The sequence below is a fragment of the Anguilla anguilla genome, chromosome 12 (assembly GCF_013347855.1).
Source record: "Anguilla anguilla isolate fAngAng1 chromosome 12, fAngAng1.pri, whole genome shotgun sequence".
In the NCBI taxonomy this organism is placed as follows: domain Eukaryota; kingdom Metazoa; phylum Chordata; class Actinopteri; order Anguilliformes; family Anguillidae; genus Anguilla; species Anguilla anguilla.
In genome coordinates, this window is record NC_049212.1 from 30073777 (window position 1) to 30097170 (window position 23394).

Below are 23394 nucleotides of genomic sequence, written 5' to 3' on the forward strand. Positions count from 1 at the left end.
TCGAGCGGGGGGACTGAAGGTTTTCCCCGATAAAGGAACCGAAATGGCCGCACGTCGCCGTGTTTCCTTATTGCCGGCGGGGCGCGTTGTGTTCTCTTCACCGGGTCTTGGGCTCAGCTTCTCGTGATTGAGGAAGTTGCGAATGTTGTTTTCTTTGCGTGGTGAGATTGTGTTATTGTTGCTTGTCTGCTTCTGTTACTTCCCCTACTCTGGTTTTGTGTGAACCTGTGAAACGGGGGGCGGGCCTTCTGTTTTTTGGGACTTGGGGCTCGAAGGGTCACTCTACTTCCTCTCTTTTTTTTTTTCGCGGGCAGGAAGTTTGCTCTGTGCGCCGGCCTGTCGGTGGTGTGTGACAAACGTGCGAGGGGGAACCGCGGTGTGTAATCTTCGCCCTTGCCCAAGCCCTGAGTCAGGGAAACCAGGCCGCTAAAACAGGATGTTGCGCGCGCCGAGCGCTCAACTGCCGCACACCTCCGCTCCAAACGGCATCCTCGCTCCCCCCCTCCTTTACGCGGGCTGTGCTGTTCAACTGCCGTAGTGCGCTCGGTGGGTGTGTGTGTGCGGTAGTTGGTGTGCCTAAAGGTGCTTTCTGCTCAGAAGCGATTGGTGTGCTGAGAATGGCACCTCCGAAAGTCAGTTATCTCAAAGCCGAACCCCACCGCAGTCCCCCCACCCCCACCCCAACCACGCCAGCGCCCCGCCAAACCGCCGAACGGCATCTCCAGTCCCGCGGACTCACGCAGGAGGAAGAGCATTTTCTGCATTCCAGAAATCTTTCTCAGATTGAAATCAGGATGTCGGTCATTTTTCTGCTAGAATTCCCCCCCCTCACGCCCCTGGGCAGTGCCAGAGAGTGCATATCCAGCCCCCCCCCCCCCCCCCCCCCCCCACGCAGCAACCGGGTGACCCCTCAGACACAGCATCTGGAGAGGCCTGTATTTGGTGTGTCCGACTGGAGTGCTTCATACACAGAGTATGTGGTGTGTACAAATGGAATCCTTTATACACACAGAGTGTGTGGTGTGTACGATTCAGGTCCTCACACTTCACACACACACACTGTGTAGACCTTCTGCAATCTCCAGCTCTCTTTCTCTGCATCTCTGTCCTCTCTGTCCTCTGTGTTTCTGTTGGAAGATTTAACGTGTTTGTCTCACTTTTCATATAGCCTACATTCTTTGTAGACCTTACACATTCTCTCTCTCTCTCTGTCCCTCTCCCTCTCTCTCTCTCTCTCTGGCTGGGTGAGTTAGGGAGTGTGTGGATTGTGTTTCTGTGAGATGCTCCGGGCTGCTGCTTGACGCTGGTGATGCTTTGCAGCTGCTGCAGGCTGGGTGAGCGTCTGGGCGCTGCCGTGGTCTGTCTCCAGGGGGCCGTGCTCAGCGTCTCAGTGAGGAGCGGGACAGGATGTGCTCCCGTTTGAATGCTTTACGATCCAGGCTTTGCCCTCAGCCCCTTACGATTATCACAACCGCCGTTTCCTGTCGTAAAAGGAAAGGACGGATGCAGAAATGGATTCGGGGGTTTGGAGAGCACGTCCTGGCGTCGCTAGTATAAGTCATCACGCAGCGCAGTGGTCCATTAGTGCACACGGTAAATTTGGGGCAATAGAACGCAGAACGTGTGAGTGAATGGAAATCTACACTTTAAGGCCGTGGTATATTTTTACCCGTCGGGCTGCGTCTGTCAGTCCCTGTAGTGCTGTCCCGGATCAGATCGGACCACCGAAATCTACAGGACGGCGCTGTGGGACAGGGCAGCCCCGCGTGCGGTGCCGTCGCGTTCCCTTTCTGCCTTTCCGGCGGAGGGGGCGGGGCCTGGCCGGGGGGGGGCGGGCGGTAACCCCACACGCCGGCCCGTCACTGGACCCCGGCGGCCTGCTGAAGGGGTTAACTCAGCGGCGCTCGGGTTGAGTAACTCCATCCGGCCCGCGCCAGGGAGCGCGCACAAAGACAGGAAGCCACATAAATAAACCAGCAAATAAACAGAGCCCTCCGCGGGAAGCTCCTGTAGCATGTGCTACAGTCCGAAATAAACCAACCCCCCCCCTCCTCCCTTCCCCACCCGCCTCCCACATCTCACAGAAATACTGGTTCTTCCCCCTTTTACATCCTCTGTGTGGTAAAAAAAAAAAAAGTGTTTAATTTAAACACCAGAATATGGTGAAAGCTCTCGAGAGCACCTCAGAATGAGCCTCATTTAAAGGCTGTGGTAAGAGTGCTGGCGCTCTGCAGACTGCTGGGACGGCCTCCTCAGTGCGCCAGGAGCGCCAGCGTCACCACTGGACAGAGCAAACAGGGATTTGCAATTTGGAATAATCGCTCATTCAAATATGTGGCAGTGACTAGTGAGGGCAAATATTAGGCGATGACTTCACCTCCAGTGCAGGGCGCAGGAGCCGCGCGTTCAGGCTCAGGCTGCTGTCGGACCTGAAGGTAATCTGTGGGGCGATGTGCTTTAATTTGTCGTCGGTTGCTGAAAGGTTGCGTCTCCGTTAGCGTAGCTGAGCTGGAGGCTGTTCCGGTGCCGCTCGCACCGGTGGACTCTGCTGGACATGCTAGACGACAGGTTTCCCCCGTCCTCCCCCCTCCCCCCTTTCGGACAGCCCAGCCCCAATGTGAGGCACGGCGGACCCAACAGACCGACACGACCTTCAGCTGTTTTACCAGAGCTGTATTTATGCAGACGTGCGTTAACACGCCCCCCCTCGCTGAGCGGTCGATGGCCCCCCCCCCGGGACTCGCCACATTCCTCCAGCGCTGTAAAAGCAGCCCTCTCTCTGGCAGCCGTGCTCGCCAGCTCTGGTGCAATCCCACAGTCCTCTCTGGCGGCTGCCATTGTTCACGCTGCGCGGAGAGCGCGCATGCAGGGCTGCGGAGGGGAGGGGGGAGCGGGGGCGTTCGGGGCGGTTCTGGAAACTGCTGCAGGGGCCCGTGGCTTCTGGAACAGCCAGTCCTGTCTCTCTCAGCGGGAGAGCGCTTGTGAGTTTGTGTTTGGGTTTGTGAGTTTGATCTGGGCCTGGATCCGGCTCCTGAGCTGCTCTTTGAGGAGAGCCCTGCTCTTTAGACCCACACACAGCTGATAGAACTGAGTGGGACCTCGTCTGAGGCTGTGTGTGTGTGTGTATGAGTGTGTGTATGATGAGTGTGTGTGTGTGTGTGTGTGTGTGTGTGTATGATGAGTGTGTGTGTGTGTCACTGTGTGTGTGTGTATGTGTGTGTGTGTGTTTGTGTTTGTGTGTATGAGTGAGTGAGTGTGTCTGTGTGTCACTGTATGAGTGTGTGTGTGTGTATGAGTGTGTGTGTGTGTATGAGTGTGTGTGTGTGTATGAGTGTGTGTGTGTATGAGTGTGTCGCACAGCGGGTGTCTCTTTCAGGGAACTCAGTGGGGTGTGTACTGAGCAGCAGGGCTTAGTCGTGTCTAAGAATAGGTGCCCTTGTCCTGGCCAGTGCCCTGACTCACGGGGGGGGGGGGGGGTGGGTGGTGGCGCTAGGTAGTCTGCCATTCCCAGATCGGACCCACACCTCCTCCCTTCCTGTTTCTCCAAGCGTCCACAACAGCAGAAATGCCCGTAACCAGCAACCCCCACTGCCTCAGGCACCCTCTCTGTCCTTTCATTCTCTCTCTCCAGCTTTCTCCCTTGCTCTCTCATTCCCTCTCTCTCTCTCTCATATGCTCTCTCTCCCTCCCTCCCTCCTGTCCTCTCTTTTTCACTTTCAGGTTCTCTTGTTCAGTGCCCCTTACCTCTGACCAGTGTTACATATACCCCCCCCCCTCCTTTGGCTGTATCAGAACACCTTGCCCCCCCCCCCCCGCTGAGCTCCACAGGCTGATTATGTTGCGGTGTCGGCTCCCTGTCTGTGGAGCAGCAGGTCTTATGTAATCGCTCTGTTCCACTGGCCCTGTGCTGGCCCTGTGCTGGCCCTGCGCTGGCCCTGCGCTGGCCCTGTGCTGGCCCTGCGCTGGCCCGTGTGGGCTGAGCTTCGCTCGGTCGCCGCGCTGCAGCCCAGAGTTCTCACCCAGAGTCTCCAGACTGAGCTTCGGCCCGCGCTGGCTCCCCGCTCCAGCCGGCTCGTACCCGTTACCCGTCTGTGCCTTTTCGTGCTGCTGCGGTCGGGGCCACGGGCTGCGCTTGCTCGAGTTCTGCCTCGGTGGCCCCAGAAGGGCTGCGTATGAGAACCCGAGCGGCGCTGAGGACGGTGGGAAATTACGACGAAAGGCGCCGCACAGCTGCCGTGACACCCAGTGCGGTCATGTGACCCCGGCGGGGTGCAGCAGTTTACTGAAGGTAGCGTAGCCGTCGAGGCACGACAGGCGTAACCTTGATCAAGGAACTTGCGTGTAACCTACATTTACCTCTGGCAGCAGAGTGCCCCGCCCGCCTGAGGTATTCCACGCAGGTCGAGCGCGTCTGCTAGCCCTAGACGGGCTCGGGTTCGGGGTGAGGCTGCCCTGGCGTGAAGCTCGGAAGCTCACTGCCGGACTGGATCTGCTTGCCGCGTGATGTGTTTCTGGCCTGGTCTCGGGTTTGCCTGAACAGCGGCTGGGTTGTGGAAAAATCTCTTCTGATTGGTTGTAATCCCTGAATCGCACGATGTCTCGGCCTGTCGTGGAGAGGGCAAAAACAGTTTGTGTCTGCGGGACATTGAGGTCTTGTCTGCTCTGGAATGGCGGGGTGGGGGTTGGGGGGGTTGGGGGTGGTGGGGGGGGGGGGCAGGTACGCCCCCCACCCCCGGAGTCGCTCATTCACTGCAGCTCAGCAGCACACAGGCCTCGGGCGCGGGCGTGTCCCCCTCCGCGCGGTTTGGGCTGCGCGCCGCTCCCATGCTAAATCCTCTACCTGCTGGAACATGCACAGATCTGCTCTCAGCGCTCAGCAGTGCGCTACAAGCAGAACTCTCGCGTCCGACCAAACGGCTGAGCGGCTCACAACTTATTTAATACCGCACGAAATGCCCGCGCTGGCGCTGTTCACACGCACGACCGCAAACGCCGTCGGTCGGACGGAAATAACCGTGGCGCACGGCGTAGCCGCTGCGGGAAACGGTCTCGCCTGATCGTACTGCCGCTCGCTAACCCCCACCGTCGCTTGCGCTACGAAGCTACGCTCCCAATTTTAGCAACGAGCTTCATTTATAATGGCCACAAACTTAAGCTTATTTCTGCTCTGCTCTGATGTTCTGTGGTGCTTATCGTAAACTCAAAAAAGCGGCTGACTGAAGGGGGGGGGGTTGTTAAAAGTGCAGGAGCCCCTGGTGCCGCCGCGGCGGTGGTGTGAGACGGTGTGCTGCGTGATCCGGGGGCTGTGGAGCGGGGCGTTCACCATACCGGAAAAGCTGCTTTTGGGGCAGAGTGCGCGGAACAGCCTGTTTTCACTGAGAGGGAGGGGGCGGAGCTCTCCCGTCCCCTGCCTAAAACACCCAGAGGAATTAAAGGTGACCGTGCGAGATGAGGATTAACACTGGGCGTTAAAGGGGTTAACACCCCTGCAGAAAGTGTGAGTGAGTGTGTGAGTGAGTCAGAGTGTGTGTGTGTGTGTGTGTGTGTGTGTGTGTGAGCTCATCGGTGAGAGAGTGTAAAGTGTAGGCTAGTGCCGAGCCCAGAGGCAAGAGTGACACACCTCAACAGAGCCATCTGTGGAATGTGTGACGGTTTGTGTGTGTGTGTGTGTGTGTGTGTGTGTGTGTGTGTGTGTGTGTGTGTGCGCGTACATGCATGTGCTGTGAATCTGTGTGTGTTCACGCAAGTTTCGTTTCCTCTACCCAGGTGTTTCTACGCCCGTGTGTGTGTGTATGTGTGCGCGTGTGTGTGTGTATGTGTGTGTACTTTTCAGTATTGGGTGTGTTAGAATAATTTGTGTGTGTGTGTGCGCGCATCTGTGCGTGTATGTATGTGTACTTTTCAGTATTGGGTGTGTTAGTATAATATGTGTGTTTGTGCAGAGAACGGGCATTGCTGATTTGTCAGCACAGGCATGGCACCTTTTAATTGGGTGATACGCCCCATGTGACGTATTTGAAGAGAAGTAACACACCCTGCATTGATGTGTGTGTGCGTGGAGGTAGGAGGTGTGGGCGGTTCCTGCGCAGCGTTCCCAGTGAGGGAGTGGTGGAGAGAGTGCTGTCAATCAGACAGAGACAGAGACAGAGGCCTTTATCTGGTCACTTAGAGACTAGGGTAAATGGTGGATACGCTGTGCTGTACTGTGCCCACACTGAAGCGCACAGGCACCAAACTGGTCTCAGTGCGATTTGTTGTGCTGGGGGAGTGTAATATACGGCACAGGGCGCACAGGTGAGCGCAGGCCTCGCCGGTGCTCCCCCGCACTGCGCCCCGTACCCAGCGCTGCTGCAGTTCAGACGGGTGAGCGACCTCGCCCAGGCGCAGGGGACACGCCCGCCGCACGGCTCCGCTGGGTCCCGCCGGGGCCCGCTAACGCTCGCGCGGCAGCGCCGCATCCTCCCCGCCGTCCGCACGCCGTCCTCACAACACGGCGTTGCCAGCGCGCTCTCCCCGGGGGGGTCTGGTCCCTCTCTGCACACCGTGTGCCAGCACACACCTGGGCCTCGCGCTCTGCCGCTCCCCCTCCCCAGGGCCTGACTGATGAGCCCGGGGAGCAGTAATTCAGCGAGCAGGCCAGAGAGAGGCTGCCCTAAATTAGCCCTCCATCACGGCGGCTGGCCCGGATAGAGCCCCGCTCATGAGGAAGGCACATCGCCATCCGTCTGTAAGCTGGGGAAACTGCAGCCATCATCTTCAATATGGCTCCCTCCCGCTTGTGTAGTAATAAACTGGGCTGGGCTACACCTCGTTAGTTTTTTGGCGTTCCGAAAAGATCAATGGCAGTGAAAACAGCGCTGACGAATTCCGCTCTATTACAAGTGTGACACAGCCCGGTTTACGACCGGCCCATTCGCCACACCAACCTGGGCCAGGTGACTTCAGCTTCCGTGTGAACTTCACTCAGTGCGTGCCATTAGTCACTCCGAACCGCTGTGAGGCAACAGGAAGCAGGCTGCTGACGGTGCAAAGGTCTGCCTGCCGCTGCCCTGGCCTCCCGCGCCTTCAGGGCCTCCACGTTTCCGCTTTTCAGAGAACAGCAGGCGGGGGGGGGGGGGGGGGGGGGGTTTACACTGCGGTGGGTCTCCAGCCGTCTGAGACATCCCCCCCCCCCCCCCCCCTCGTCTGGCTGAGGCGCGTTTTCGATGGCGGCGTTCCCGTCCCGCTCTGAGACGAACCGCCGGACGCTCTGCGCCGCGCTACCTGTCGCCCAGCCCGGCCGCGCAGAGCCGTTCCTGCAGGAGAAGGGGCGGGGCTTTTGTCTGAGTGACAGGGTGGGGCTCTGCTGGCATGGGTGTGAAGGGGCTCATTATGCGCCCGGCTGAATGGGGTCTTTGTGCAGTGGGAGCGGAGAGCCCGGCCCGCTGCCCAGTGTCCAGTCATAATGTTTTCACACCGCAGCAGAAGAGCTGCTGCCCCAGGCCTGGCAGAGAGGGCTGCTGGAGGGGGAGGGGGGGGGGGCTGGAGGGAGGGGGCTCGGGCCCTAAGTGCTGACCTTAGATCAGTTTTCAGCGGTGTTCCTGTCACGGGTGTTTGGAGGAGAATTTGGCTGGGCTTCTGTGATGGTGGATTGTATTTGAAGCTAGCTTAGCAGGGGAAACATGAGGTCAGAGGGTGTGAAAAAAATTGAGAGACTGGCACAGACAAGAACAGTGTTGCCATGGGGATGGGGTTGAGGACATGGAGTGGGGGTGTGGTGGGGCACGTGCGATGGAATACTTTGCCGGTCGAAGGAGTAGGAGCAGAGACTGAAGGACACAATCTGCGTCAGGGACTCCAGCAACCCCCGTCCCCACCAATGCAGGCTGACGTGACTGTACACACACACACACACACACATGCTGGCACACAAGCAAACGCCACACACACTGAGCCCTACTTATCAGAAGCTATTCAAACACTGCAGCAGGACCTGCTGTTCCCTTGTGTACCTGTAGAGGGCGCTGCTGTTGGGGCTCTAGCTGGTGGTGGCACTGAAGCCTTCAGAGGTTTGGGGGTGTGGCCATCTTCAAAGACTCACCAATAAGTCGTTGATTTTATCCTCTCATGAAGGTTCACAGACAGGGTGGGAAATGTCAACCTGCCTTTGTTGGTTTCCCTTGATCCTCTGGGAGCTACTTTGAGTCCCATCATGCTCCTCTGTGACCTCTGACCTCATTAGAAGGGTGTGTGTGTGTGTGTGTGTATGTGTGGGACATGACTGCATTTTTTCAATCATTTTCTAGAATGGTAGTTTGTCTCTGACCGCCCCCCTCCCCTCTCCCTCCCTCCCTCCGTTTCTGCGCAGACATTCACGGCCTGGTGCAACTCCCACCTGAGGAAAGCCGGCACGCAGATCGAGAACATCGAGGAGGACTTCAGAGACGGGCTCAAGCTCATGCTCCTGCTGGAGGTCATCTCGGGTAAGCGGGCTCGGCCTGTCCCCGTCGTCACGGGCGACGCGATCAGCGTGACCGCCGCCGTTGCGGTAAGGTCAGCTTAGCGTGTCCAGCTTCTCTGCCCGCTGGTCCCGTGGAGCGCTGGCCCAAACTGGGCAGCACCCCGGGCAGCGCAGGCTCTCCGCAGTGGGGGCAGAGAGGGGCTCGGAGAGGTTACTGCGGCTCGCTGGCTCGGACGCACAGTCACGTCCAATCAGCACAGCAGAAATGGGAACGAATGCCAATCCTGTACATCCTTCCCAGGACTAATCCCCCCCCCCCCCATCCCTCCGCTTCTAGACTCAGGACTGTTAGTGTGTGCGTCTCAACCGGCGTTTCAGTAAGAATGGGAAAACATGCATCAGTCCTGTTGTGAAACGTAGTAACGTCTGGGAATGTTGTTTTTGCAAATTCTGGATCGGGGTTTGAAGGGGTCTTTGCTAATTGGCCACAGTTCAGAAAATGGAGGTTTAACATGGAATTGTTGTGTTATGCAATTTGACATGTTGTCTGCGATCATTGCGCAAGACGTACGTGGCTCATAAAGCGAACCCCAGTGGATTGTGGGTATGTGAAATACTGCCCCTTTGATCTTAGTCTGCAGCCCTTCTCTGCTCAGGAATGTTTTGAAAGTTTAATTGCCATCTTGGGCTTTGGTATTACAGTGGGAAACGTGAGGTGGTCGTAGCAGGCTAAGTGTGTGTGTGTGTGTGTGTTTGTGATTGCAGGGGAGAGGTTACCCAAGCCAGAGAGAGGCAAGATGAGAGTCCACAAGATCAACAACGTCAACAAAGCCCTGGACTTCATTGCCAGCAAGGGAGTCAAGCTGGTGTCCATCGGTGCTGAGGGTCAGTGTTCTGTCTGAGTATGCATCACGGACACGCACACACAACACGCACGCACGCACACACTTAAACATGCGTACACACATGCATGCACACACGCATACATACACACACACACACAGACACAGACACACACACACACACACACACAGACACCAGACACACTCTCTCACACACGTCTAGAATTAGAATGCAGTACATGAGGCTGCTGCTACCCACTGTGGTGAACATGCTAACCATGCCGTGACTAAGAGAGGCACACGCAGACATGCACACATTCGCATTTTTTCTCAGAACGTTTACACCAATGCACACACACACTGGGTCCCATCTCACTGCCAGAAACACACAGCCTTTTTCTGTCCTCACACACACACGCGTGCACACATACATTCCCACACGCACAGAGATGCACACACACACACACATACACACATCCTCACACACACACCCACATGCATGCACATACCTGCACATAAGTGCATGCACACAGACACACATTCACGCGCACGGCCACACACACTCACACACACACTCACACATTCACACACTGTTTAGAAGGTGCAGGACTGTATGTTTGATAGCAGGTCTTGTAAAGGGGCTATAAATCTGAGAGAGTAATAAGCATCTCTGCTCAGGTCTGACAGGGTGGGCATTGAACTTTACGGTGTGTGTTCATGACAAACTGTCCCCTCTCAACACCCCCCCCCCCCCCCCCATCCGTTCCCTCTGCATGACTAAGCCCCTCCTCGCTCTCTCTGGAGCAGAGGTGCATTCAGCCTCCGGAAACAGGGGCTGCTGCAGAGCAAGAGAGTGACTGAGGAGAAAAGAGCTACAGAGATGAGGCAAAGATACAGGCCAGGAAATGAACGATTGAACTTAATGCTGCGCGTTCTATGCCATGGCCACATTTACCGGCATTTCCTGCCACTAAAGCACCTTGAATTTGAATTGAGATTTGAATGTAAGCAGCAGAGAGCGAGGCGGGGGGAGTTAGACTGAAGCTGCACTCAGAGTAACTGCAGGAGCACAGCTGTGTGTCAGCTCGTCAGCTCTCTACTCCTGCGGTTGTCTGTGGTGTCTCCGGCTAACGAGGCGCGATTCTCACCTGCGTGGTGAGAGCGCGCTTTCCGCACAGCCGCCTGCTCGGGTCCTGAGCAATCTGACGCATCATTATTTACTGAGAAGAAGGCGAAAAGTCAAACGGAAACCACTTGTTTCCTGGAACTGGTCAAATAGAAACTTGTTTAATTAAGTTTTTAATTCCGTGTAAAATTGATTGCGCTGCATCAATTGCTTGTTATATTTTTTGATAATGGAAATTTGTTAGATTAATATATCCAAATAACAAAGATAGTTATGGGTTAAATGGAGCTCTTGCAGATGTAGGGTAAAAATAAGACTCACTCCAGGAGTCCTGTTCAAACAGTAAGGAGGGGCACTTCCTGTCTAGCACTTCCTGCCCGCAGTCCCCATGGAAATGACCTTTCTGATCAAAAACTGCCTGTTGCATTGAATCTCAAAGGCCCAAGAATCCAGGCTCCTGTGTGGCTCGGTTTGTAGAGTTCTTATCACAGGCACATGCTGGGACTTGTAGTCATGGTCAGGTGGCACAGCTGAAATTCCAGGAGCTGAATTGCCTGACTCGTGGACAAATTGGGGACAAACACAGGAAAAGAAAGTGTTAGAATACTTGAAAGGCCGGATAGCAGTTACCATTGAAACTGCAGTTGCAATTGTGAATGAATCCAGGCAATGCCACTCCATTTCTGTAAGTACTGTAGAGATTGTCCAGCTCCTAGAGGGTGAGGGTTCGAGCAAATCCTCCATCCATGCAGCATGGAGCTCTCGCCTTTACTCCCAGTAACCAGTCTGGGTCATTGGCTCCCACATGCTGGGGATGTACCAGCTGAGCAGTGAGCCGGTTTCACTGGCAGGCCCCTGGCCTCTGTGACTGGTCAGTTATGAAGCTAAAGGAGGACAAAGCAGCAACTCACAGCCACAGACCAACACTGCACACATTTTTATGCTGTGTGGATAGCATCAACAGAACACGTAATTGTTTATTTGTTCATTAAGGTGTGTGCAAGTGTAGCTGACGTGCAGTAGCTTTTGTTTCCAGACGCTGGGTAACGCGCTGTGTTAGTGTGTGGGCAGCAGGGGCAAGTGAATGGTTTATGGCTAACGCTAAACATTATGGGTGTAACTGTACACAAAAACACACCGGTTTAATGGTACACACAGGTCTCAGTCCGGCACCACGGTTTTGACGTCATGGTACATTTTTGGTTCAACAGAAAATGAAATGCGGAATGTAAAATTGCTTTGCGTTTGCAAACGCTGGCTGTAATTTGGTGGTGGGGCTGCGGGTCTGTGGGCGTGTCCCGGGCTGTCTGGACACACCCATCAGGCCGACCGTTTTGTTCTCTTCTCAGAAATCGTCGACGGAAACGCCAAGATGACCCTGGGCATGATCTGGACCATCATCCTGCGCTTCGCCATCCAGGACATCTCTGTGGAGGGTGAGTTCACCTCGCAGGCTAACAGGTTAACAGGCTCGCAGGTTCATAGGCTAACGGGCTCACAGGCTAACAGGCTAATAGGCTAACAGGCTCACAGGCTAACGGGCTCGCAGGCTCACAGCCATCAGGGGCCTATAACGGCATGGAGCTACTACGTGCAGTCTGTCACTTAGCCAATCAAAATACGCCACCCAATCCCTAGCATTACAGTTTATTTCCTAGTATTTATTCAACTTTTTTGTTTTCCCTCCCCACCTTATTTCCTGGGAAGTGTGACTTTTCATGGTTTTTTTTTTAGCCATGTTTTTTTCTCCCAAATTTAGAGAGCCCAGTCACACTTTTTGCAGCAGTGATCTTGCCTATGTTGTCGATGTGGGAAAGTGCAGACAAGCGTGTGCTTTCTAGAAGTTCTCTGTTCTTGTTTCTTGTGTTATAGGCACTTTCTAAAATAAATATCTTCTTAAATGAGAATAAAACAGTGGTATGTTATCATATTTTAATTTAGTTTGAGGTGGTGATCTCTGCTTCATAACATCGTTGAGCCGCCATAATCTTGGAATGAATTGCATTAAAAGTTTTCAAAAATTAATTTAATGATGTGGCAAAGCTGCTGTAATGATTGGCAGTATTTGTTTTGACGCAGGAATAAACTGCTGTATTTGTTTATTTATAGTTTATCAACGATCAGTTTCTTGCCATTGACGTTATAAAAAAAAAAGAGCGAAAAAATAGAAATTTTCTGGCCAAGTGAGTGGAGTGATCTGTGCAGCTCCCATGATAGTAAGTATGACTTGAGAATTCAGAATCCATATTTCAGTGTTAGCTGCTGCAGGGATTACTATATTTATAAATTTACCTTTAATGTGTTAAGCATAAATTAAGCACAAAGCAGAAGTTAGGAAATGCTAGGTACCCATGATGCTTTGCTGTGTTTGTAGAGCAGGGCAGGTAAGGCTCTATCTGCTTCCTCTAGGACTGTGTTGCTAGTAGCAAGTTCCTAGGAAACGAGATGGCCTTTAGGGTAGGCAAACAGCTGCGAACTTGGTTAAATGCAGTTGAACAGCTGTTTGTTAAAACAATGCATTTCTCATGAATGATAAATCTAATGTGAGTGGTCTTTGTTCAGGTTTTTAAATAACCGAATGTGTGTTAACTGGTGATCTGTTTTTACATAATGTTCTTGTTCCGGCATATCTAAAATTAATTTTTGGTTCTATTCTTTGGAAACTTTTTATTTTGTTGGTGTTCCTTCCCCAAGGCTGTTCTTTTCCCGACTCTGTGGAATGAAACTAGGTTTTGATTAACGCACTGAAAGATGCATTATTGGAAGTGAAGTGTGGCAGTTCACTTTTGTCTTCAGTATGCTAGTCACACACTTTCCTCCTACTGTGAAGTACAGTAAATGAGTTATTTTAGCTGATACATTTGCTAAGGCTATAAGCGTTCCGGCTGCTGCAACTGGAGCAGGGTGCTTTGTCATGATGTGGTGTACAAGTGCTTTCACACAGAAGATACGGTCTAGATATCTATATTTGGAACAGGACACACAGATCGTCTCTCCCCACCGCACATACAGGCAGACCGTCTCTTTGCAACACTTTCACCCTCTTGCGAAAATGGGTGCACACACGCATACACACACTCTCGTGCACGCACACACACATACACACGCACTCACACACACACGTGCACGTATACACACACACACACAGGGCTCCTTGATTTGGGTAAAGTGAAATGGACACTGCAGTGTGATGGAAGGTAAAAGCTCTGGAGTGCAGTAGAGAGGAACCTCATCCCACTCAGGCTCCACGGCCTCCTGCAGCTCATAATGCAGCAGACCTGCCCCCACACACACACACACACACACACACACAGATCCAGACCTGCCCCCACAGTCAGCCCCACACACACACACACACACACACACACAGATCCAGACCTGCCCCCACAGTCAGACCCGCACATACACACACACACACACATCCAGACCTGCCCCCACAGTCAGACCCGCACATACACACACACACACACACACACACACACACACACATCCAGACCTGCCCCCACAGTCAGCCCCACACACACACACACACACACACACATCCAGACCTGCCCCCACAGTCAGCCCCACACACACACACACACAGATCCAGACCTGCCCCCACAGTCAGACCCACACATACACATGTACACACACACACACACACACACACACACACAGATCCAGACCTGCCCCCACAGTCAGACCCACACATACACATGTACACACACACACACACACACACACACACACATCCAGACCTGCCCCCACAGTCAGCCCCACACACACACACACACACACACACATCCAGACCTGCCCCCACAGTCAGCCCCACACACACACACACACAGATCCAGACCTGCCCCCACAGTCAGACCCACACATACACATGTACACACACACACACACACACACACACACACAGATCCAGACCTGCCCCCACAGTCAGCCCCACACACACATACACACACACACACACACACACACACACACACAAATCTACCAGACCTTACACACACACTTTTTTTATTTTTTAGAACTTTTAATTCTGCATCCTTCATTGTCTCGCATTTCAGGTCTGTTAGTTGGATTTTAAAGTGCCCATCCAAGTTCATAACTAGCAATGCCATAACAAACAAGTTACCTGTATATTCCCAGTAAAATAATAAGACTTTATATTTAACCAAATTGTAAAATGGTGGTGTGCCATTCTTTAAAAGGAATCTCAAATTACATGTTTGCTATCTGCAGATAATACAAACATATGGTGACTAATGTAGACAAATTAGTCCTGATGTAGTCTCCACTTCTGTTTAATACAAAAAGGTATATTTGCATTCTTGCCTCAAGCTCCCATACGTCCCATACGTTGTTTTTGAAATGTTTGTCAAACTACTGATGCCTTGTTGTAAGTTTTGCAGAGCGAGGTAGAGTTCTGAAAAGATAAAGATTTTTTTAAACATAGGCTGTATTTACTGCCCTTCTGCGTGCCTGTGTGGCTAACAGAAAGAAAAGGAAGGCAAACGATCATGTCAACAATTTTCTTTCCCTTTCTCCATCTCTCTCTCCATCTCTCTCTCTCTCTCTCTCTCTCTCTCCAGAGACCTCTGCGAAGGAAGGGCTGCTGCTGTGGTGTCAGAGGAAAACTGCTCCTTACAAGAACGTCAACGTGCAGAACTTCCACATCAGGTGCAGTACTGTCACTCGGCAACGCCACAGCCAATCAGAGCGTCTCCGGGACGGGAGGCCCTGGAATACAGGGCTATAATCCGAATACCGAGCTCAGACTTGCCGTTTCCCTGGCAGCGTGTTATGATAGATACAGGAATTGAAAACCGGACACTGTCAAGGGGTCATTCTGTGATTTTTAACAGACGGAAGCGCACTGCAGTCTTTCATTTTTATTACCAACCCACTCCAAACACATACAAGTCAACTGGGGAGGCCTGCAGTTTTCATGAAGGAGGATATTTTTTGAAAGCTTCAGCTGGTCAACTGGAAACACTGTCCCCTCCTGGTTGTTCAGTGTACATGCAGCTGGTAGCAGTGCCATAGAGAGCCGGCCATGGGGGCCAGTAATCCTGCTTGTTTTCATTCCTCCCCTGTAATCAGGGACAGATTTAAACGTGACACATCAGGTGAGCGTAATCTCTGGCCAATCAGGGATAAATGGTAAATGGACTACATTTATATAGCGCTTTTATCCAAAGCGCTTTACAATGAATGCTTCTCATTCACCCATTCACACACACACTCACACACCAGTGGAGAAAGGCTGCCATGCGAGGTACCAATCAACTCATTTGGGAGCAATTAGGGGTTAGGTGTCTTGCCCAGGGACACTTCGACACGCCCAGGGCGGGGGATCGAACCGGCAACCCTCCGACTGCCAGACAAACCACTCTTACCTCCTGAGCTATGTCGCCCCATTATCAGACATTGTCAGACTGTAGACGATCAGGCAGAAGCGAAAGCCAGCAGCGCCGCTGACGGCGAGGGGCCAGATCTGTGTGTCCGTAGCACGGAGTTAGCGGAGCTTGATGGATGTGTGCTTGTGATTACAGTCTGCACATTCCTGGCTGCGTGCGTGTGACTCTGTCTCTCATGCGTTCTGTAACTTGGCACATGGCATAAGCAGGCTCTTTTTCCAGTCATAAATCTGCGCTGGTGCAGCTGTGCTCCCTCGCCCAGTGCTGCTCTCTCGCTCTCCGAGCTGCTTCCTGTTCTGCGTTCGCGGCTGGAATGTGTCACAGGCTCATGTCTGTCTGCGTGTGTGTCTGTCTCTCTCTCAGCTGGAAGGATGGCCTGGCCTTCAATGCTCTGATCCACAGACACAGGCCTGAACTCATCGACTATGAGAAACTGAGAAAGGTTAGATCACGTGCACACACTCATGCACTCACACACTCTTACTCACACACACACACACCCTCAAGAACTCCCTGTTTGAACCCACAATGAAATGCAGCTGCTTAATTTGAAATGAAGCTTCTGTGCAGTGCCGGTTTTGATGGGGCTGGCTTGTTCTCTCTCTTTGCTTTAGGATGATCCCGTGACTAACCTGAACAATGCCTTTGAGGTGGCAGAGAAGTACCTGGACATTCCCAAAATGTTGGATGCAGAAGGTACAGCCCCCCTGACCCTCCCCCCCTCTGTGTGCTGCTGTGGCTGTCTCCTTCACCGTCCTCCTGTCTTTCCAGTGTGTGTCTGTCAGTTTGTCTGGCATGGGTGAGCCTTTGAGCACCAGTATGCTCATTGTGTGTGTGCTGTGGGTTCAGTGTGTGTGACCTTAGGACACTGACCCTGACTGTGTATGTGTGTCTTGTCATGTCAGTTGTTTTATTCAGCAGTGTTACTTTTGCGTGCGTTTGTGTGTTTGCGTGTGTTTGTCACTGTGTCTATTCTGTGTATGTGTACAGAGCTCTCATCTTGTGTCCCAAATCTGTGGCATGACCAGAATGCACTTCGCCCGTTATGTCACCAAATGGATATTCTCCCCCCGATAGCCAGCACTGAACAAATATTAGTTACGCAGTAGCAAACTAGACACTGACCTGCCAACTGTGGGCCCAAACTCAAACTGAAACTTACGGAAAATTCCCAAAAAATATTAATAAGAACACAGTCCTCCCCCCCCCCCCCCCCCCCCCCCCCCCCCCCCCAATCACACCCCACATGTACACACACACACACACACATCAATGTTGTGTAGAGGCTCTGTACACAGAAATAGAACTGCTAGATGGGTCTACTCTATAAAACGGATTATTATATGTTTGGAAGGGCTGGACAGCCTGTGTCATAAGTACTGGATGTCCTCCTGTGTGTAAACTGGCTTTTATTTTAACAAACCGTCCTGTGTCATTCTTTGATGTGAATTGTAGACGTTGTTGCTGTCCAGGTAGCTGTGTCTGTTTTGTCTGTGCGTCTGTCCATGCAGTAGTAGACAGATAGACACACAGCCTTGGAGGAAGTCCATGTAGGCCCATCTAGTGATTCTGTCTCGGTGTACGTCGTTTCCTTTCTGTCGTCCGCACGTCTGTCTCCGAGCACGTCCATGCGTCCTGTCTGTCTGTGTGTGCGTAACTGTGGTTTCCCTACAGACATTGTGAACACTGCCCGTCCGGATGAGAAAGCCATAATGACCTATGTGTCCAGTTTCTACCATGCCTTCTCTGGAGCCCAGAAGGTACCCCCTCCCCCCTGGCCCCTCCCATCCCATCCCCGCTGCTCTCCAGCATGGCTTTCTCCTCCAGCATTGGGATGGGCTGGTGGGGGTGCGCTGCCCACGGCCCCCCCCCTCCCTCACAGGACGCCCGCACCACCACCACCAAAAATCAGCGTTCTATACAGGACTGGCCCATCTCTCACAGTGCTCTCTCCACCCAGAACAGAACCTCTCTCCTCTCGACTTAGGGTTCTAGGTTCTACATTTAGGGTTCTACAGTGGCTGGAGGACCTCCCAATTATCAGGACTGTGTGTTCAAATCCTAGTTTTTAAATCTTTTTTTTTTTTGACTGAACACGTTAAAAAAAAAAAAAAGAAAAACCAGTTGACAATATGGTCAAATTCTGCCTGTAGATGTAATCTAAAACCATACTGCAAGATTTCGTAGATGAGGGTTTGTTCTCAGTGTAGACAGTGATTTAAAAAGCAGGCTGTGTTCCGCTCCTCCAGCAGACCCCTGCTGCGCTGTGGCCTGGTGCATACGTTTGTTTCTCCTGACGTGGAGGTGCACTCCGGCACCCCGTCATAATGCAGCCTCTCTCCGGGGCGGGGGCCAGAAACAGCTGCTGTGACGCACGGCCTGTTCTCCGTCTCATTAAGATGTTGTTGAAGGGAGCCGGTCCCGGGAGGGGGAGCCATTTCAGAAGCAAACCGCTGACTCCTCCTGGTCCCGGCAGCGTGGATACGGGCCCGGTGCCAGAGAGCGATGCTGTCACATGCAAACAAACCAGTTTGCTTAAAGCCCGCGGTAGCTTATCCAGTCTTAAACGGCTTCCGCAATTTGTTAATGAAACCGCGGATTTGAATCAACATTTTTTTACAACTCTGCAGAAGAGGAGGTTTCATCGTAGTAGGGAGAGAGGTTTTTTTCTGTTGATACCAAGTGAATGCCCCACCCCCCCCAATCCTACCGTGGGCCCTATTGGCCAGGAGTGGTGCGTGTGGGCGTGTCCGGTGGGTGGAGGCGGGTCCTGACCCCAACCAGCAGCACTGCTCACGGTGGGACACTCCCCCCCTGGAGGCGGGGCCTCTCTGACTGATCACCGCCAACCCGCAGAGGCTCCTCCCCCTCCCCCCCCACCACCACCCCCGCGAAAGGGTGGGCGGGCCTGGGGAGCCCTCCTCTCTATCCCTCTGCAGGGTGATGGGGCAGCTTTGCTTCACCGCTTTCTCTCTTCTCTCTCCCCCCTCCCCCTCCCCCTCTCCCTCCCCCCCCCCCCCCCCCCCCCCCCCCCCCCGCGCTCTCTCGCTCTCCCGCCTGGCTGCCGCAGACATCGTGGGCACCCTGCGGCCCGACGAGAAGGCCATCATGACATACGTGTCCTGCTTCTATCACGCCTTCTCGGGTGCGCAGAAGGTGAGCGCTGCCTTTCACCTTTCACCTCTGACCTCGGGCGGGGAAGGGCTGCTGCAGGAGGTGGGGGTCAAGGGGGGGGTTTGGGTGGGGTGCTGCCCTCCGAACAGCAAGGTGTACGGGTTCTGCTTTCTGCTTTCTTTCCCAATCAGAAATGATCTCGCATCGCCATTCCCTCACACACTCGCTTCATTTTTGTGTACTATGTTGATATCCTGTGCATGTACAGTGGTTTAGGGTTCCATTTGGCACTTCCACCGCCAGAGATCTTCCTGGCAGAGGCAAAATTTGCATGTGTTTTTTTGTTTTGTTTTTCCACAGAAACTAATTGTTGTTCGCACAACCACCAACCGGGTGGCAAACGTGAGCTCTCAAATCCAGTTCTGACCGCTAACACTTCGACCACGGGACTCAAGAACAAACTAGAACAGTGGCTTGCAGTCGAATTACCGCCACGTTTATTTTAACGGGAAAGAGAGGAAATACGTTAGTGACAATCTGTAAATAGGGAAAGGCTATTCTTGTTACCCATAACATTTTTGTGTGTATTTGAGTGAAATTCACATTTATAAGCTATTGTTCGTAGAACTTCGTGATCAGACTGTCAAACCTGATAGTTTTCAGCACAGTCTAGGCTATAGGCTAATGTCATCTATGTTAGTTTCTCTTAAAATATAGGGGAGAGTTGGTATAAATGTAGCACATAATAAATGTAATACAGTGAATAACTCTTGGAACACTGCTGCTATAGTAGCCTTTTTGAGACTGTAATTCCACAATTAACGCTACGGGTCTACCAAATGATTAATGGAAATGAAACCTGGTCACACGCATTTTCAATAAACACATTAAACATAAACACACGCAGATTTGTCTGTATTGTAGGCTGTTTGCTTTTAATATTTGTTTTTTTTGGTTTTGGTTTTTAATGCGTGAATAGGCTATGGGCTACATTAATTTAACCTTTCATTTATCTTTATGTAAGATAACCTCGTCTTGTTCAAAATGAATTGGTCTGTTACATGATGCTTGCATCCTTTTGCAGTGCTGTAGAACAATAAACATACGCTAAATCACAGGTCACTACATTGTCCTCCAGTCATTCTGCAGAACGCATAGCAGTAGGCTCCTTGTACATTTTGATGTACAGTAATTTACAATAATGGTAGTACAAATACAGCATAACTTATCCAACTCCATTTGGTTACGAACATAAATGAAACCGGTAATGACTACTGACATGTCTGAGCTGTTTGAAAAAAAAAAAAAAAAATCATAGTGAGTAAATGAACAAAATCCAATAACTGTTACATTTATACTGACTCTCTCCTATATCTGCAATAAGTATACAGTAAAGTTGTTTTTTAATTTAGAATTTATTCAAGATAAATTTCCCATAGTTGTCTCTCCTCCGTCAGCGTCTAGCTCCTCGTTTATCGAATAGGGGAAATGAGCAATTATTTAAATTATTGAAATAAACGATTCTTTTAAAATATATGTGCGCTGACAAAAGATGCCAGTGAGCAAGGAGAAAGTGAAACCTGGCTCCATGATATTTTTAATTAGTTCTTAGATTTTTTATTCTATGGTTTTTGCTGGCAGAGGTCTAATAAAGCATGGTTCTTAACATGTACAATGATTTTAAAATGGTAATAAATCTCTTATCACGTCTTCTTGTTTACTTTAAAGTAACAGCTCAGCTGACCCCTCCTATGGGCACAACGACCTCGAAGAGCAGTTATTCCTTTGAAAATGACTGTTTGAAGTCAAAATGTGCCCTTCACATTAGCAATTGAATTAAATCATCACCCAAAGTTAACAGACAGTATCAAGTTGTTCTTTTGGAAATGCTGTTATTCTTGCGCAAGCAACTCCTGGCAATCACATAGATGATGAAAATGGGGCCCAACTGACCCAGTCTCCCCTACAATTGCAAATACTTTACTAAAGTACTCCAACACTAGAAATGCAATGGCTATCCTTCTCCTTCCATGACTTTTCCTGAATGTTTGGGCTTAAAGTCACTGCGCTTGTACCATTTTCTTCAACCCACCCGAGACAATAGGCAGCGTGGTTTGGTACCCAGCCAGGTGCTCTCCTCTGGCACGCTGTTGAGCTACTGACCGACACTCTCACAGTGTTAATTACCACTCTTACAGTGTTAATTCAACTCTTAACAGATAACATTTGGCTCGACATTCCAGAGTGGGATTATCTCGTTTGCAATATAATTAAATTTTAGCCTAGATTTCAGTCTTTTCCAGGATATAAATCATAAGAAAAATATTAAATGACACCAGCCTTATCCTGTACAGGGTTACCGTATGTCCTGGAAAACCTGTTTTTTTATTTCATTTTATTTTTTATTTTTTTTTGATGGGGGTCATGGAAAATGAGAGTTGCCAAAATGTCCTAGAAATCATGCTGTCCTGGGACATATTTTAGTGTAATATTATAAGCCAAAAACCCTTTGGAATTGTAATCTCCCCTACGGCAATCCATCCCTCTAGATTCGCAATGGCAACCTCATACCACCCCTGGAAATCTATGGCAGGCAGTTTAAGCTTTTATTCAACTAGTTTTGATATAAAAAAAATTCTATTTCAACTAGTTCTAATGTTAACGAGCTTCATTTACGTGTCAGTGAAGGCGGAGTAACATGGGCGTTGTGTCTTTCTTAAAGGGCCAAGCACCAAAAGAGAAAAACACAAAAGAAATTGTTCTATGATAACCTCGGGAGAGTGGAACAAGTCGAGTTGCTTTATGATTATACCCTTCGCATATAATTATGGCTTTTAAATGCAGAGCTGAACATGCAAATAGGCTGCATGCTCTCAAGAGTTGTACTTGTGTCTTGCCCTTCTAGTAGAAAACAATGAGAGGCAAAAATAACTAGCGCCACTTGGTGTCATTTTAAATGCATTATCTTTCTTTGCCACAAATGCATTAATGTGAAATTAATTAATCTGTTGGTCAGTCTGATATAATTTTGTCAAATGAAAGTTGCTACGTACTTAAAAGTCACGAGTCAGAGGAATCATGGGAAGTGCTCTGTAAACGGCAAGCTAAGAGTTTGGCTACCGTAGTGTAATTTGTGAAATTTAAAAATACAGCTATTGGTTAAATTTATGGTTTTGATAAACCAAGGCAGTGGTGTCAGTCATACTAAGGATTTTTAAAATTGAATTATTGTCTGCCTTTCTTAAACCTTAGTTGTCATATAAAGAGTTGTGCTCAGTTATAGTCAATGAATAAAATATTCCCTATTCGTTTAAATGTGGCTTTTATTCAAACGACAAAGAACTGAAGTGATGTGTGGACCTGTCTTTTTTACATTCCAAGTTTCTTACCTCCTAAAATTCATGAAGTAGGGGAAATGGGATTATCCTGCAATGAGGCTGTTGTGAAGATATATAGCCTAACTGGGAATGTCATGTTTTATCACCAGAAAGAAAAAATAATTCTCTGAATTAGTTATCTGTCTATGAAATGCACCAAAAACAATTGGGTCTTAATAAAAAATGTAATCACACTGAAGGCAATATTGCACACTTTATTACAAGCATAACTCACTGCAAAATGCTTTAGAAGTTAATCGGTTCATAGCCTGTTTATTCATACTTTCGTATTGATTTTTACGTGTGGTGTAAAGCATTTAGGTTTTTCAAAGACATGCATATTGCTACAACTAGTGATTACACGGAAGAGAGAACCAATTTTTGGTTCTCTCTCTGTTGCCCCCTACTGTCAGAAACCCGCATGTATTTCCCTCCGGCTGGCAGAACCTCCGCTGTAGAGGCAAATGCATCAAACGAAACCCTAAACCACTGTACCTTTTACAGCTGTGTGTGAAAAAAGTGTGTTTGTGAATCTGCCGGTGTGGTAACGCTGTCCCATGATGTCTCCATTGCAGCGGTAGTTTGTCCCGTAGAGATTCCCAGATGAGTTGGACCGGTACAGCGGTACTGAATGTTGACTTGCGTGTTTCTAAACAGTTTGCAGTTAGCATGTTTTTCTTAGGCACATGCAGCACCGAGACTAACCTGAGCTGGAGTTAGGTTGCATACTGCCCTGTGTGTAGAAAGGGTAGTATTTGCGCAACCTGTGTGCGTGTGCATGTGTGTGCGTGTGTGTTTGAGAGCGCACGTTTGTTTGCTTGTGAGTGTGTATGCGTGTGAGTGTGTGTTTGAGTGCATGTTTGTGTGAGAGTGTGTGTGCGTGTGAGTGCGTGTTTGAGTGCATGTTTGTGTGAGAGTGTGTGTGCGTGTGAGTGTGTGTTTGAGTGCATGTTTGCTTGTGAGTGTGTATGCGTGTGAGTGTGTGTTTGAGAGCGCACGTTTGTTTGCTTGTGAGTGTGTATGCGTGTGAGTGCGTGTTTGAGTGCATGTTTGTGTGAGAGTGTGTGTGCGTGTGAGTGCATGTTTG

At 50.6% G+C, this 23394-nt stretch overlaps 1 protein-coding gene across 5 annotated transcripts in view; it reads left to right on the top strand.

Moving 5' to 3' along the window:
• actn4 (actinin, alpha 4) overlaps positions 1–23394 on the top strand; it is a 53876-nt gene that overhangs the window by 19131 nt on the left and 11351 nt on the right. For 3 of the 5 annotated variants that reach the window (XM_035386587.1, XM_035386583.1, XM_035386585.1), the window contains exons 2-8: positions 8348–8462; positions 9206–9325; positions 11758–11844; positions 14989–15076; positions 16180–16258; positions 16431–16512; positions 17491–17576. In XM_035386587.1, coding sequence (XP_035242478.1) covers positions 8348–8462; positions 9206–9325; positions 11758–11844; positions 14989–15076; positions 16180–16258; positions 16431–16512; positions 17491–17576 — 657 coding nt within the window. Of the gene's footprint in view, positions 1–8347; positions 8463–9205; positions 9326–11757; positions 11845–14988; positions 15077–16179; positions 16259–16430; positions 16513–17490; positions 17577–18886; positions 18973–23394 lie in introns of all 5 variants that reach the window. The other 2 variants (XM_035386586.1, XM_035386584.1) reach the window with 1 other exon arrangement.